The sequence below is a fragment of the Cinclus cinclus genome, chromosome 19, assembly GCF_963662255.1.
Source record: "Cinclus cinclus chromosome 19, bCinCin1.1, whole genome shotgun sequence".
NCBI lineage: Eukaryota > Metazoa > Chordata > Aves > Passeriformes > Cinclidae > Cinclus > Cinclus cinclus.
Genome location: NC_085064.1, coordinates 1,860,309 through 1,877,359, shown reverse-complemented (window position 1 = coordinate 1,877,359; position 17,051 = coordinate 1,860,309). Strand labels below are relative to the sequence as shown.

At 43.6% G+C, this 17,051-nt stretch overlaps 2 protein-coding genes across 3 annotated transcripts; one reads left to right on the top strand and one right to left on the bottom strand.

Annotated features, from left to right (window-relative positions):
• Positions 1 to 290: 290 nt before the first annotated feature.
• On the bottom strand, positions 291 to 2,785 carry NDUFA8 (NADH:ubiquinone oxidoreductase subunit A8). Of its 2 annotated transcripts, none has more exons than XM_062505583.1 (4): positions 2,693 to 2,785; positions 2,445 to 2,608; positions 981 to 1,146; positions 291 to 534 (listed from the first exon to the last, which is right to left on the bottom strand). In XM_062505583.1, exons 1-4 carry the CDS (start codon positions 2,741 to 2,743, stop codon positions 397 to 399), a joined length of 519 nt encoding a protein of 172 aa, XP_062361567.1. In that variant the 5' UTR covers positions 2,744 to 2,785; the 3' UTR covers positions 291 to 396. The 2 variants fall into 2 exon arrangements, with proteins under 2 accessions (XP_062361567.1, XP_062361568.1); XM_062505584.1 differs by having other exon boundaries at positions 2,466 to 2,608.
• A 90-nt stretch (positions 2,786 to 2,875) lies between these two features.
• MORN5 (MORN repeat containing 5) lies at positions 2,876 to 16,097 on the top strand. The gene is made up of 5 exons (XM_062505895.1): positions 2,876 to 2,922; positions 3,229 to 3,376; positions 3,654 to 3,765; positions 4,623 to 4,754; positions 16,018 to 16,097. Exons 1-5 carry the CDS (start codon positions 2,876 to 2,878, stop codon positions 16,095 to 16,097), a joined length of 519 nt encoding a protein of 172 aa, XP_062361879.1.
• Positions 16,098 to 17,051: the final 954 nt, after the last annotated feature.

Here is a 17,051-nt window from a genome sequence, read left to right as displayed (position 1 = left end):
GGAAGACATTAATGACTTGTTTGTTCCCAGAGTTTCCTTGATCCATGAGGCAGTGCTCTCAGTAAGTAAATCAGGTCTCACGCCAGTTTGTGATTGATGGGACAGCAGTCAAAGACTGGAACTACGTTTGCACACATGACAGACAATCCTGGTAATCATGGTCAACCAGCTGACGTTACTGGTGCCCAGAGTGTCCCAAGGGCTGTATGACTGCAGAGAGCTCTGAGCAAAACAGGGAAATTGCATTGTTCTCATTGCTGTGAGTTTAAAGAAGTCTGATCAGCCATATAATGATTTGGGGCTCTTTAATTATTAGTAATACCCAGCACACACCACACAATTTACATGTGCAAGTGCCACATCTCTGCACTTGAGTCACAGCACGGCCTGCCCACTTCACCAGGACCAGAAAAAGAGCCTGCTGCCAAGGGGAGAGGGCTTCAGCTCCCCTTCAATGGGTGGGTTTGGCTCTGGTCTGGGTCTAGAGTGATAGACATTCTCAGGCAGAGGACGGTCTGTCTTCACCTTCGTAACCTGGAAAGAAATGCAAAGAAGTGATACAACTTCTCACAGCATTTAATAGCCAGGTTGAGTCAGAACTTCATGGAAGAACTACCAAGAAGAACCAAACAATAGTAAGGACACATTGTTCAGCTAATGAGAGCTCCTCGATACTTCTAAGAGAAGGGAAGGGAGCAATGTTTCATCACAACTACAGAGTAGCTCCATGTGAGCATGAGCTTCACTCCTAAAGGACAAGCCTCTACACAAGGAAAAGCAAAAAGCAAGAATTTCATCGTCTAGGAAAAGCAACCCTGGAAAACGCCGCCACTCTTGACTTTTATTATCCCACAAGCTTCCAGCGCCGAGTTCACATATCACCATCAGGCCAAGACATGCCAGAGACCTGGTCTGGACAAAACGTGCATAAAGGAGAGAGAGCAGGATCTGCGTGTCTGCCCCAAAGGGTAAGAAGTTACCTTGGAGAGGTCTCCCAGTTCGGGCCTCACCCAGCCCAGCTTGTCCAGCACGCAGGAGTCGAAGGCTGCCTGCTGCTTGCGGCAGCGGCGCAGCTCCTGCTGGTTGGTGTAGTCGATGCACGTCCAGTACGTGGTGAAGGGCTCGGCGCAGTGCGTCCTGATGCTCCTGGGGACACCACAGGCACAAACCCCTCAGCAAACACCGCCCAGCGCTCTTCTGCCTCGCCCATTCCAACCTCAGCTCGGGACAAAGTGTGTTTTGCAGCTCTTCAGTTCTCAGGAGCATCTAAACCTTGCGTCAAGTCAGTATTTGATAAAAATACCTCTGAAATTCCCATCGCTGCAGCTACAGTTAATGACAGCAATAACTTAACTTGTATGTGGAGGAGAATTTGCTGGGTAGATGTTCACAGCACCTCCATAGGACACCTCTGTTTTGCCAAATAATTTTGTTACATTCTATGGTGTTCTAATGCTGCCAAATAATTTTGTGTCTAAAGCTCAAAAAAGCCATGCTTAGAGGTTTCAGCTGCTACACTGGAGGTGGACATGCCTTGAGGTAATTAAATTAGGTCCTTTTCAAACAGTACTGGCACATGCCTTGGATCTACATGTTCAGTCAGGAGAGGCAGGTGGTGCACCTGCTCAGATTTTCTCAGTAGTTCACCTTTGAGACAGGGAAGACAGATAATGCAATGGTCAGATTGGTTTCCTGGAGTTCATCACAGAGCTACAAGGTGCAGCAGCCTCACACCACAGCACTGAGCTCCCAAGAGAAACCCAAGCCGCTTACTCTGGAACAAAGGCAAAAGAGCTTCAAGTGACAGGATAAATTCATGTATAAATAAGCAAGACAAAACACACGGTCTCTACCCCAGGAGCTAAAGTTTAAGAAGCAAGTATAAAAGTTTCAAATGCGGTGATGGCGGCAGAATTTTTAATTAGAATAATGGAATTACAGAATAGTTTGGGTGGGCAGGAACCTTAAAGTTCATCTCATCCCACCCCCTGCAATGGGCAGGGACACCTTCCACTATCCCAGGTTGCTCCAAGTCCTATCCAACCTGGCCTTGAACACTTCCACAGACGGGGCAGCCACAGCTTCTCTGGGAAACCTGTACCAGGGCCTCACCGCCCTCACAGGCCAAGATTCTTTCCTAATACCTAACCTAAACCTGTCCTCTGTCAGTGTGAAGCCATCCCCCCTCGTTCTGTCACATCATATACCCTTGTCACAAGTCCCCCTCCAGCTGCTGGTACTGAAAGTTGCACTAAGGTCACCCCGGAGCCTTCTCTTCCCCAGAGAAGAGCCGCAGCTCCCCCAGCCTGTCTGCAGAGCAGAGGTGCTCCGCTGGAAGGAGTGACCGCCAGCGCTCGAATGACACTGCCGGGCACGGCCCCGCAGCACCGACACCTCCAGGCCCGTGGGGCTGCGGCGGCGCCTCCCGGCCGGTGGCCGCTCACCTGAAGAAGTCGATGGCGCACTGGTTCACCTTCCGGCCCTCCCTCAGGCACTTGCGCGGGTCCTTCTCCTCCCAGCGGCACAGCATGAACTCCTTGTTGGGCCGGTCGCACTGCGAGCCGTAGTGGTGCGCCGCGGCCTTCAGCACGGACGAGCTCACCGCCACCTGCGGCGGGGCACAGCGGCCGTGAGGGCGGGCGGGGAAGGCAGGGCAGGGCGGGAAAGGTCCGGTCAGCCCTCACGCACTCACCTCCTGCACATCGAGCTCCTCGAGCGGGGGCACCCGCAGCACCCCGGGCATGGCGGCTCTCCTTGAGCGCCCTCAGCGCCCGCCGCGCACCGCGCACGCGCCGCCTCAGGGGGCGGGGCCAGGCGGGGCGGGGCCAAGGCAGGGCCGTTGCCGCGGTGACCGGGACGCGCCGTCGGGGCCGCCATGGAACTGGCGGGGGATCGGTACCGGGGGGGCATCGTGCGCGGCAGGTGGGGCCCGGGGACAGCGGGGGACATCGGGGGACACGAGGGGAGCGGGAAGGAGCACGGCGGTGCTGGCGGCACGTGGAAGCGGGGGGTCCGGGAAGCACGGGGACACAGAGGGGTTCTCGGGGGACGCGCGGGACCGGGGGGGTCGACGGGACTGGCAAGGGGGTGCTGGAAGAACAGGGGGGTCGCGGGGGTTGCGGGTGGCAGATGGGCCATGGGGGCAAGGGGAGGGTCGCGGGGGGCTGGTGGGACCGGGGGGCGCCGGGGGCGAGGGTTGCTGCCATCCACCCCCGCCATCTCTTCCAGGATGGAAGGATTCGGCTCCTACGCCCTGCCGACGGGGGCCGAGTACCGGGGCTCGCTGTGGGACGGGATGTTCCACGGGAAGGGCGAGCTGCAGCTCAGCAGAGGCGGCGGATACCGAGCGCTCTGGGACCGCGGGGTGCCCGTGCAGGTGCGGCCGGGGGGGTGCACCCCGAGGGGTCTCCGCTGGCAGAGACCCCGCCGCCAGCGAGGCTTGGAGGTGAAACACGTGGATTTCCCAGCCGAGCCAGTGTTTGACCCCTCGGGGCGGGGGGAGGCTGCTGGCTGCCAGGCACCACAGGCAGGATTCCCGACAAAAGCCGAGCGGAGCCGCGCTGGCCCTGCTGCGGCTCTGCCGGTGCAGCCTGGCCTGGGCGTTCTGTCCATCCATCACGTTTGTTAACTCTGCACCCAAACGTGTTTTGCAGGGGAAATACACTTTTGCAGATGGTCTGGAATATGACGAGGAAAAATGGCATTACTGCGATGGCTACGACAGAAGATTTTATACAGAAATCTGTTCTGGTTTTAAACCACCAGGTACTAAATTGCATTTGCGATCCTGAGAGTCTGGAAGGAATTAAACTAACAACTTTGCTTAAGAAAGATTAATTCAGCTACATGAGTAACATGGCGCAGAAATGCTCTGGCTAATTTCATACAACCCTATGATTCCACATTCCAGAAGAATGTGGACATCACCTTCCACCAGCACAGCCTGGGATGCAGCTCTGCATCCACAGGGGTCTCTTGGAATGATGACCCGCAGGACAAGGCTTTATTATCCACAGCTTTTGACATCCTGATTAACCCTTCTATACCTTTCCACCTCACTGCATCAGCAGGGTGCTTTTGATACAGAGAGGTTGAACAAAAGCAATTTGCTTGCATCTAGGACAAATGAAATATCAAGCATCTGCCCCGTGTAGCTTTCTAGTAGATACCAAAACAGACATTTGTGTTCAGTCTATGTTTTTGCTAAAAACTTTTATAATGTTATTATTTTTGTAGTCAAAAGGTGGGTTTATAAGTAAAATCTGTAACATAGTACACACAATACACAGAATATTTTAGTGATGACATGGAGTTCTGCGAAGCCAGCAATTCTCTCCTGGCCCCATTTTGGGTTTTAGGGTTGGACTTGTAATGTTAACTTGGTGGGCTGAATCACAGGACTGTGAATGAGGAAATCAGTGATCACTTTTTATCACACAATCTTTGTGTGTAGATTTTTCCGTTTTCATTTTCCCCATCTACAAAATTGCTGAAGTGTTTTACAAACTTTATTGTGAGGTAACTGCGTTATTTTTATACCGAATGCCATGGAGATGCGTGTTAATTATCTTGATCAAAGGCATAAATTAAAAAAAAAATCAAACCTTGTTTTTTTCCTTCAGGCATTGCTCAGCTTACAAATCTGGATCCTCCCAAAATAATCCCAGAAGGTTGTTATGACTGTGGTGATGGATTCTATAACCCCAAAACCAGAGTAGTTGTTGACTACAAATGCAAGTTTCTGAGAAATGCAGGTATGATTTATCTTCTTCTGCAAGGTAAACTAAGAAAAGTTTATTTCTCATACCTTCTAGGCTGCCTGATTAAAGCCAAAATATAAACAACTCCATTACTTGGTTCTGTTATCACTGAGCTAAGATATCTTTAACTTATTTATATTATCAGTGATTTATGTATCCCCAGAGCCATACAAATAATATTTTGCAAAATTACAATGAAGTATTCCCAAGCATATATGAAAAAATATATTTTATTTCTGTTTGGTATGTTAATCTCAGAAAAATTTTCAGTCTCTTCTGTTATGATCTCAAGCAAGGGAGTGGTTGTGAGGGGCACATCAATGATCCTGAAAGCTGAAAATCTCCATGTTGTGAACCAGCAAAGTGCTTAAGCACATGCTTATCTCTACATGTTGGAATAGTTCAGTTTATTAAAATGAGTCTGGATCTTACCTTGTGGAGCAAGAAACCTTCACCTTGGAGAGCTGGGTTTGGAGTAGAGTCTGACAAATAAAAGGAGAAGTCCCCAGATTAATAAGTCTTGGGGAAAATTAGTTCTTATGAAGCCAAAAGAGAAACTTTTCAAATTAAAAGCCACAGAAGATCCCCAAACAGTTGACACTGGGATAAGTAAAAAAAAAAGTAATCTGACCTCAAAAAAACTTACTTTGTGTTCTGGTTGTTTAATCGTTGTGTTTATCACTTTTTCAATGCAGAGGGTTTTAAAATTAAACTGATTTCTGAAAGCCACCACCCACCCTGGGTTTTTTTCCCCTTAAATTTCCAAATTGCAAAACCTCTTTTGTTTTTTTTTCTAGAAAACAGAATATTTCATTTTCAGTGGGCTACAGTTTAACAGTTTTGTTGCTTGGAAACTCCATTTTTCAGCAAATTTACTATTTGTTGAAAAAAAAATTCTGCTCTGCTCTACTTTCAAGAGCTTTTGTGAGTGTGCACAGTGATATTGGAGGAGGGAAGTGGGGGGGGGGGGGGGGTTAAATGAATTGGAGATACCATCTGCTATAAAATATACCCTGTGATACATGGCCTGTTTTATAAACGTTGAATAAAAACTGATCTAGATTATTACAAATGGCATTGATCCAAAATACTGGAATGCAGTGGGCCTACTGATGAGGAAGATAAGCAACATGCTTTCCAAAAACACAGGAACCTACACAGATTAGTACAGGAGGGAACGCCTTGGAATTCAATTTATTGTTTTTTAATCTGTTCTTTGAACTCATTGTCCTTTATGACATTTATCTCAAACCCTACAAATTATATCAATCAATATTGGCCCAGCAGCCCGGCACAGCGTGCGGCCTGACAGAGTTGTGGGGATGGGCTTTGTGTGGCCCTTCCAGGCAGGGCCTGGACACAAAAGTTAAAGTTGTTGATGTGAGTGTGAAGATGGAATGTGTCATGTAGGCCAGACCCTTCCTCTCAAGAACACGAACACAATTGAAAAACCCGGCACTTGTTCAACATCAGAGGAACTCTCGCCGCCCCAGGAGAGATGATTCAGGGCACAAGGCCACTGAAGTAAAGAGAGAAAAAAAAAATAAAAAAATTAAAAAAAAAAAACAAAAAACAACCAGCTGTAAGCAGAAGAAACTGAGGAAGAGGCTGAGATGACAGGGAACAGATCCAGAATTACTCCATTATAGGTTGGGCAGGAAAGAGCAGGAAAACCTCCAGGCTTCCAGCCAAGTCTTGAAAGCATCAAAAGCAGATGGTAGGAAGCATTCAGGAAGTTCTTCCAACAGCTTGACAGGTTTACCAAAATGACACTATCTTCCTCAGCCCTGGCAGCAGGCTTCAGAATACTCCAGTCCTCACCTTTCACCCTGGCCCTATTATGAAGCAATCCCTAATTGTTTCTCAGCTGTTTGTGGAATCCCTGGGCCTTGGCACGGCCTTGCCTCCAGCCTGGCAGCGCCCAGGCCCAGCTCCGCAGCGGAGCGGCCGCCATTTGAAACTCCCGAGTTTGCTTCCAGCGCTTCTCCGTGGAGATGAGAGGATGCCGAGCAGCGCCGAGGCTCCCGAGGAGCCTGGCAAGCCCTGCACTCCGCTAGCTCGGAGGTCTGAGACTCATTTACTCGCAGAGCTCTCGCTGCTAGAGCAGTGCAAAGACCCGTCCTGAGAACATAATCAAGCCCAGGGAATGAAATGACAGCAACAGCTTTGTTATACGTTTTTATCTAGTGAAGTTTTCCAAATTCTCATTACAGCCTTGCAGTTATTACTCCATCCCTAAACCTCTGTTTCCTTGGGGATGCTCAAATTTCTCTTGATTCTCCATGTGTTCTTCAAGCTTTGCTTTTTTCCAGTGTTGCGAAGTACGCAAAATTGAGCACATAAATAAGAATGGGAAGGCTAATTTGTAAGAAGATACGTTGTTTGTTTTCAATAGATAGCAGGACCAGGCTCCTGTTTCACCAGGAGTATTCCTATCTTTCTTTTTCTTTTCTTTTTTTTTTTCCCCAGAAATAGGACTCCTGGAACCTTTGTAACAGAGTTTGGTCAATAGAAAGATCGGAAGATTTCCCAGATTTTCAGTGAAAAGGAGAAACTACAAGATGTTATTTTTAATGCAAAGCAGAAAGGTACAAGAAGAGCTGTGACAGTGAGGTTTTAGGCCCTCTAAAGAAAAGCCCATAACTTTCAAAAAGAAAATACCATCAAAACCAGGAAATTTTTATACTGAGGTGGAGAACATCTCAGGAGATTGCCTGGGTCACCTGTCTTGATGAAAAGCAAAGATATTTCTGATGAAAATTGCCTTGATTCTCCTGTGGTTTTCACAGGGATGGGTTAAATAATATAAAACATGCTTTCCCTCATTCTACTATGAGAATATTTGTTCTACTATTTTCATATTTCTTCGGGTTTAATTAGTATGGTGCATAAGGGAGCTTCCTGTAGTGCAGTCAATATTACCTGAAATACATTTGTACCTCTTCTTATAAATTGAGAGCAGAAAGACACAAAATCTGCCTTTTCACTCAGAGCTCAGTCAGGGAACTGAATTAAGAGCAGGATTAGGCCCAAAAGACCAGGACAAGTGTCTTATTAAGAGGGGATTTGGTGTTGCTGCAGTCCCAAGCCAGCCAGCAATCAGCATTTCTACAAGCCTGAAAGTCTTGTGAAAAGCAGCAGGAAAAATCCTGCTGCTTCAGGAATCATTATCAGCTGAAAAGGTCAAGATTCAAGAACATTATTTTTGTATAGTTCAGAGAAGTCTGGGGTCAGAACGTCTGAGGTTCCTCAGTTGTGAGTCTGGCCTGACTCCCCAGGCAAGGAGGCAAAGCCATTTTAATTCTAAGCTGTAATAATCACAGACTTACAGTTTCCTCACATTGTTACCTTGGGATGGAAGCTCTCATGCCTCATTTCTTGATCTGAAAGAACCAAGAAGGACAAATACTTTGGACAGTCAGCAGCGATACATTCAACCATTTCAGGTTTATCCAAGTACACAAATCCATGAGAGAAATTCCTACATTTGGACTTTTTTTTTCCCCTCACAACTCAGATCTGACTTGCACCAAGTGCTTTTTGGGAAATGTAGACTTTGACTTGTCTGAAAAATGCAGTTGAGAAACAGCCATAACCACTCAATAATCGCTCAGGGTAATATTTCTATACCTACCCTCATGTACCCCAAATACATGCAGATGTTTGCGTGCTCTTTCTCAGAAACTACTGGAGAATTGGGTGTGGGATGAGGACCTGGCAATTTTTCAGGCCTGGAGTATTTCTGGAAAAAAGACAGCAAATTTAACTTTGAGTCGACTGTGGTGCAGGAAAAAAGATTGACTGCACTGAGGGATCATGCACGGAGCTTTATTCCCTGTTCTTCTTTGAAATTGCCTGTTCTGATGATGGAGGGAGTGGATGAACAGCCTGATTCCAGGCTAGTCCCCCAGTCATTGTCTAAGAATGAACGAGTTGTTTTGGCAGATGCCCTGAGCAAGGAGAGGAAAGCCCCAGCAATACACATACAGAGGGAATATAGTATTTTTGTTCGAATGAATTTAGTTTCCCATAGATTTAAATGTCTACTTGTAAGGCAAGACCATTTAATCTTTTGTACATTTGTTTCTTTTTTATTTGACTTAAGATACTGAATTTGGATGAAGTTTAGTTCCTACATATTGAAACTCTTAAAAGCTCTTCAAATAATTGTTCTTTGGATACTTGTTAGGCTAAAGAAATCAGTTTTGATCGGCAGTAAAAGTTCATGCTATTTTAAGTGCAATGCTATAGCTATTTTCTGTTGTATATTTAATCATTTTGAATTATATGTCATGTAAAAGATTTTAGCTCTGGGGCATTTGCCAGATGGCTGATTCTGCATTTCACACAACAAAAGAAATAATGTTTGTGTAAAGCTCTTAAAAATAGTTGGTAATCAGTATATTCTACAACGAATAGGATCCAGACCTGTTTGGAAAAAAACCCCAGCTTTTGCAGAAATTAATTTAGAGGATTTGGTCTCTACCTCTGGGCTCTGAACAAAACAAATTGTGTCTATTGTTTGCTGATTTTGTAACATTTAACAAGTTAACTGGATTGTAAATTTTACTCATTTTTATGTTAAATGCCGTTTATTGCAATCCATTGATCTTTTTCTCTTTACTTTGGCTGACAAACTTATTTCTGAAAGCAGGGTTGTAAAGCAGAGAGCCAATACTGCTCTCCATTTACACAAGCAGAGCAAACGAATGTGAGTAGCCCTTTGCTTTTCTTGCAACAGCTGGAGTGCTTGTCCTTTTTACTGTTAATTCCTCCTTCTGGCCTCTTTGATTCATATTCCTCCAAAATACCACTGCAAAAAATATTTTCTCTCTCTGCCATGGCATTCAGCTGCTTCTCTTTGCCCACAAGGCTCTACAGAGCTACCTACAAATTCACCTTCTGGTCCTGTCTCCTCCATCTCCCACATACTTTTTTCCCTTGCATCTAGTTCCAGGACCTAAAAACCTGGGTTTTTAGCCACATTCATACAATTCCAGTTTTCTGGTACTTGCTTTTCAGACTCTGTGGTAGTCAAAAGCTTTGAGAAATATTACATCCAGAAGCAGGTCAGAAATTGTATTACAACTCTTTGATCTCCATCTCCAAAACGTCACTTACCTACCTCTTCCAGGTATTTTTTTTTTTTTAGTTTTATAGCTTTTGTCCCAATGTCAGAGCTCTGGATCTAGATATTCCCCGTGCTTAACAAATAAATTAATTGAGGAGCCAGATCTCAGCAGGAGGAGAGGCAGAACCCTGGCAAGTATCACAGTGGGAGTACTGAGTGGGCAAGGCAAATGGCTGAGCAATGAAGATGGCAGAGAAAAATTGAGTCCACTTCATATAAAATAAAGATCCCAGACTCGTACAAGAAGTTGGGGGGGTTTTCTTATCTTTTTTTTTATTTATTTACTCTACCCTAAAAACACTTTTTAAAACATTGTACCAATTTTCTTACCCATCATATGCTCTTTTTGTATCTTTTTATATAGAAATGTGTGAAGATCAAGCACATTTTGGATGCCAATGCAAAATTCATATATTTGTCTTCCACGGTGTCAAAATCTGCTCAGGTGACAGACAGATATACTTGGAGATTTCTCATCTGAGCAACCAAGAACATTTTTAGATTAAATTTGGTTTATATGTTTTAATCTGAAACATCCTCCATTGAGCAAAATAGATTATGAACCAACATAATTTATATTCCAGACTACAGCCAGCAGTGATAATATTAACATTTGCATCATGATCTAAGTCACTATGGTAATTTCAGTAGCTACAGCTTTTGCAGATATATTGTTCCTTCTGGTTTCCTGGCCTTATCTTTTTGAAAACTGGAAGTTTTAGTTCCAAAGAGTGGCATGCCAAGAATAACACCTTTGTTTGGGTGCTAACCATCCTATTGTGAATCCATTAAATAGGTTACACACAAGTCTTATAGGCACTTACATTAAATATACAGCTCATGTGAAAACAACTTTTACAAGAGATGGAAAGTTCATTTGGGGGCCATTTTGGAATGACAGTAATTAAAAGAGAATGGAAGGGTGAGAATTTGCGGGTGGAAGCAAAGGTTAATTGAAAATATATTTTCCATTTTCTTGCCAGCCTTGATGTTAGTGGGGTCAGGTGCAGTAAGGAAAGGGGTAGTAGGGACCCGGAGGGGGCAGTGGAAATGGAAGGGGTGTGCCAGGCAGAACCCATGGCTGAGATGCTATCACATGTCACTGTGATTGTGCAGTGGAAGAACATGATAAACTGTGCTGCGGGTGCTGGGAGGAGCCAGGGATGTGAAAGAATTCAGTGATATTGTTGTTTACAATGGGCTGCGTGTGCTTGGCCCTCTGCAAACGGAGAGGAAGCTCAGCTGCTGCTCGAGGATGGTGTGTTGGGAACACACCCTTCCAAACCCTGGGCATGGAAAACTCTGGGCAGGGCTGAGCCTCAGCTGTGCCAGGGTTCTGAGTGCTCCCTGTCCTGGTGGTGGCACATCCATTCCCCTGCTGGACTCTAGGAGGGCACACAAAGGGATGACACCCACCCACATCAGGTCCCAACTTGCCCTTGGGCAGGGGAGAGAGCCATGGATCTGAATTTCAGAATGCACCAGGTCTCCAGTGCAGACACAGCCTCTAAGACATCAGGAACACATACAACTACAAAGACCTAACACAGTCAGACAAGGTTTTTAAGGTGAACAACATAGTTTTTTCCCTGTTCAACCCACTGGGTATTCTAATTTCAGCAAACTTCTAAGTGGCTTCCTGGGAAAGCCGAAGTTAAGAGAAGCCTCTGTGACAATACTGCCAGTGCTGTAAGTCTCAGCCCTGTGCCATGGCAGGCACCTACCTAAGCATGCAGAGTCCCCAGAAGTCTCTCACAGCTCAGCTTTCCATAAGCAACACAGAAACACGATAGTTAAAAGCAAATAATTCTAAACTTTGCAATATGCATTTAATATAGCAACATTAAACGCACCTAAATTACAGTGTGTTTTCATGTCATCCCTTGGAAGCACCCTGAAGCAAGGCCACCCTGAATTTTCAGCTGTTTCTAATCCCAGTTGAGAGATAAATCTGGAGTGTGGTATTTGGGGAAATCTCTTCTGCCACTACTTTTAGCCTGAACATTGGAAAGGAGGCAAGTGGTTTCATTTTGCAGAGAGCAGAAATCCATGGATTCAAGTGGGCTGCAGTTTGACCTCACTGTGGGATACACCTCACAGCGGTTGTGACACCTGTTTGGACTTTGCTGACATTTGGAACTTCCCCTAAAGCCCCCCAAAACAAGGCAGAAACTTGCCAGGCAATATTTGGTGAGAAGAACCAGTTTTGAAATGGGCTACTTATAGGAACTTCTGGTCTTATTTACCTAGAGACTCTCCAGACTGACCTGTGGACAGTGTCCAACAGGAGATCAGGAGGACTTGCACCCCTGCTTTATCATCTATTGTGGCAGATGCTGTTTCTGGGTTCCAGTTGTGCAGGTGGCTGCCAGGGTTGGCTCCGTGTGCCTCTGCCTGCTTAATGAAAATAGCCTGAATTAATCACAAAAATAACAGAGAGCTGTCCCAGTGTGGGCTGGCTGAGGATCTCGCCCACAATATTCAGGATATATTTAGTGGGTGCTAGAAACTGATCTCGTTTTTGATTGAGACACAAGGAAATAATTCAAGAGCTCATCTATTACAATCTTTCGCTGTTTCAGTTTCAAGATTCCAACAATATGTCATGATAATAATGATAATATTTCACTGACTTTGGAAGAAATAGCTGGGTAACATTTACTAACTGCACAGGGATACACCAGATTGCAGTGAAAGACAAAGCTTTTTTCCTTTACCTTCAAACACCAGCATGGTTAGTCCTCTTTCAGCAAAGTGTTCCATCACTGTTTATTCTACTGAGGAAAATCTAAAAAAATGGATAAACTTGTAAAGATAAATATGCTGACACAAAATTCAGCACATCACACGAAGAACCCCATTCTACCTAATTGTGCGCAGGGTGATAATTTAGCACTGATTAAAGAGTTTGTATTTTTTCAAATCTTTTTTAAAAGGAAAATTACTTCTGAAGGTGAAGATGTGCTTAGACAATCATATTAACATATTCAAACAATTGCAATTTGCAAAATAGTAATTACAACTCACTATCTGGTAGCATTAATCAAACTTCAAGGTTTAATTCCATTTTAAATATTGATGAAATGTGATTCTCCAATCTAACCCTGGTGTTGCAGGGTTATGGAAGCAGCCAGTGGCAGAAAAAGAGGAACGTGTAGTTAACAAGCAGCTGCCACAAAGAAGGATCGGCATCTGTGATTTAAATTGTTAGCTGCACAGTCAGGTAGAGTGTAAAAAGGGTAGTCAAGAGGCTGTTAAGTCCATTGCTGCCAATTACTAACAATCAGGGAGGAGCTTTAAGACTTGTTCAGTACAATAAACCCAGTTTGTCTTGTTTCAGGGGTTACTACTGAAGAGGTTGCAGCTGCACTGATTCAAATAGCCCTAAAACTACAGTAATTATCAACCAGTCTTCTTTAGTGTAGCAAAAGTATGTTTTACCATAGCTTAACTCTTTACTTTCTAATATTTCCCTGCCTCCTCTCCTATAGCCAGCCCTGGACCCATTCTCATCCCTGGGCTGTGGTTCTTCCTATCCTGGACCAATTCTTTCATTTCCCCTTGCCTAGACCAAGAAGCAGTTGTACATCTCACTGGGTTGGTTGGCAGTTCTGGGGATTTACTTCATGTTGAGTCATTGCATCTGTTTTTCCTTTTCATACACAAAGTTGAAATTCTCATCGCTCATTCAGTTTTTACATCTGGTTAAACCTATATGCAGGTTAAACAGGGCTTATGAACACTTATTTAATTTGCATGGGCTCAGGTCACTGCACAAACCAGGACATTTGTGAATCAGTCTGGCAGGGCTGAGATCCTTGGAGTGACTTGTCCTGGGTGCTTTCCTAGGAGATCAGGAAATCCCAGAGTGCAGAACGAGACAATCTGGGCAAACCAAGGGTATGGTGGAAACCTGTGAAGTCAAGTTAGCATCTGACTTTCTTTGTGCTTATACCCTTGATGCTCAGCTGAGTGAGCACTGTCAAAGGCTCAGACAGACTCAGGCTGGTTATTTCTGGTACTCAGGTGAGCCAGATATGCCCATCTACCAGCCAGACATCTCTAAATTTTCTTCTTAGTTCACCATGACAGAAACAGACAAAAGTTTCCTTTTCCTGCAATTATTACGAGCTCAGATAAACTTTTTTTTTTTTTTAAGGCAATTCCAGCAAAAACCACAAAGCCACAGAGACTGGACAATATCTGTCACAGGCAAGGCTCACATGATCACATCTGCAACACCTAGTGCAGAACAAAAGCCAGCACATTGATTACGGCTTGGATGTTGTTTTTAAGAAAGCTTTATGGACCACATTTGCATTTCTGTTGCAGCCCTCAGTGGAATCTGCCTGTGAGGATTGCATGGTCTTTATGCAAGATTCTGTGCTCATGTTTTTAATTTCTCTTTTAGCATATTTTTTTCAGCATCTGTTTTCTCCTACTTTACACCCGAATTAGAAATGTGCCATTAACAGGATATTTTGTTATGGATCTGTGGATCTCTAAAGAATTAAAAAAAAAAATTTAAAAAATCAGTGAAGCATAGAAAGAGCTGAACTTAGCTATTTTGTCTGATTTATGATCATTTTTCAGTCATTAAAGCAAACACCTTGGCACCTTTCCTCCCTCCACCAGGAGCTGGGTGTGAGTAGCACTCAGCCAGCAACGAGAGAAAAGGGAGGGCAGGATAAAAAAAAAACCAAAACAACACCCCCCCCCCCCCCCAAAAAAAAAAAAAGAAAAAGAAAATACAAAGCTTGATTCACAAGCCACCACAATCAATAGGATTAACCCCCAAACTTGATGACTTGTGCATCAGAATTTGTCACATACCCCTTTGGGAACTTCTTAGCTTAGCACTTTGTTCCCAGGACCTTCTTATCTTTCACATTTCAAATGTTCCTCTCTCTCTTTAACATAAAGGTACAACTCCACAATCAAAAGATCTCTATGAAAATTTGACTCCTAAAGAGTCGAATGCTTCTTTCTCGTTGTTTTGGTTTTTGGTTTTTTTTTTTTTTTTAACCTTCCTAAGCAGGGTGCTCAGCAGGGTGAATAAATGGGACCGTGATGGTCACAGCAACAGGGTCACACCCCCTCGGCTCCATCCTCCTCCCAATCATCTGTTCTTGTACCTAACGAGGGTTGCCACAAACCCTCAAAATTAAGATTTTTACACACATCATAAGCAGCTAGTATGAATCTGTTAAGACAGTGGTAAACACAAGGAGCAGCTCGAATATATTTCATTTATATAAAAATAAATGCAGGTGTCGTTGTACTTTGCTTTTTTTTCCAAGGCTTTTTGAAGTTTGTTTTTCCTGGTTTACTACAGAGATTTCTTTCTCCTACACAAACACAAAGGAAAAGACTGCAGAACAGTTTTTGGAGACAAGACTATTTAAATCCCTGAAATTAAGAAGCCACAACTTAACATTCGCCAAGCTAATTTTTTTGTAAATCGTGGAGAAAATTACTATTCAAACTTTGCTGGTCAGTTTTTTTTTTCCCCTATATTGTCTTTGCTTTTATTTTCTTTCCACACTGTCATTATGCTCTCAGAATAAATACGACAGACATGAATACTAACAAGGGACACAGGAGTTGGTCTAAAATATCTCTCAGCCACTACATCAGCTTATCAATACCTGCCACAACATACATCTCAAAAACAGCATGGAAAGGAAAAGCTGCAGGACAAGAACCTGGGATTTTACTGTAAAATTTTCTTTACCTTCACTTTTTATAAACCGACAAGCAGCACAGCCAGACTATTAAAAAAATGCCTAATTTCTAATAGTTTCAACATTTCTCCTGCATATTTTGACCAAAAAGACAAAATTTAAAGTCTATACATATAAATCTCATGGCTCACCCAAGCTAAGCTTATCAAACAGATGAATAATCAGTCCATGCCACAGACCCAGTGCCTCCTGCCTTGACAAATTCCCACACAACAGCACACGATCTTTTAAACAAACAGACAAAAAAATGTGTTCTAATCGATGCCAATGGCTCAAAAATGGATTTATTTTTCAAAGGAAAAATGGCTTGAGCTGGACCCCAGGGATGCAAAGAGTAGATCTGCCACAGGGATATTTAACATTCTCTTTCTCTCCCTTTCAGACAATGATGAGCATGAATGGATCCTTCGGACCTGCCGGAAAGCCTGGGACATAACAACGGAGCACAAACCGAAACCATAAAACAGCTTTTGCTAGACAATATTCCAGCAAAGCAGGTAATCTGATTCACAATAAATGCAATTTGTCCTCGTGGATTTGTCTCACCCTTTCCCTCGACAGGAATATAATCTTTCTGTCATCTTTGTCAGCTCAAAGAAAAATGGAAATAATCATTTAATCAGTCATGCTGAGCAAAAGCCACGGCAAAAAAGCCAACTGTACTCACAGTAATATTCCTGAGAGGTGTGCAGTGTAGTATGTATAAACATTATTAAGCCTGAAAACAATTTGTTAAAAAGAGTGCCTCAGATTTGGTGTTGAAGTCATTCAAATCCATCTTAATCAACATTATTTTCCCAGATTTTAGTTAGCTGTCCTGGTGAATTCCTTTCCTCTCTTTTTGCTCAGTACTTTGATATTGATTGATCATTGTAATAATGTACACCAGAGGTATTCTTTAATGACGGGTTTGCTAACTAGGAAATTATATCCATTTACTACGAACGTTTGTTGAACTCTCCTGAAGCCAGAGTTTAACAAAATAATAAAAGAGGAAAACTGGGTGGGTTGCTGCTTGATTAGTAAGCCAGAAAGTATTTAAAAATAAAATAAAATGGAATTACATCATTTTCTGGATGTAAGTGCCAGCACTTCTACTTGCATTAACTTTATTTATTACACAAATAAGACATTTACAAAGCACAACATTAAAAGTATGTAACAAAACAGACATTGGTTTTACAAAAAGTGCTTACAATTTTGTTTTACTTTTTTAAAATAAATATTAGTCTTGACTGTCCACTCATTCAGAGAAAAAATTTTTTAACCATTGTAGCCAAGACATGCAGAATTGCAACATGCTACAACAAAATGATTGGCAGATGAAATAAATCTGGTGTTTAGTTGGCATCCTACAGATAAATCACTGATAGAAGTGCAGGATTGGTTCCCACTCCCTGCCCCAACGAGTGAGTT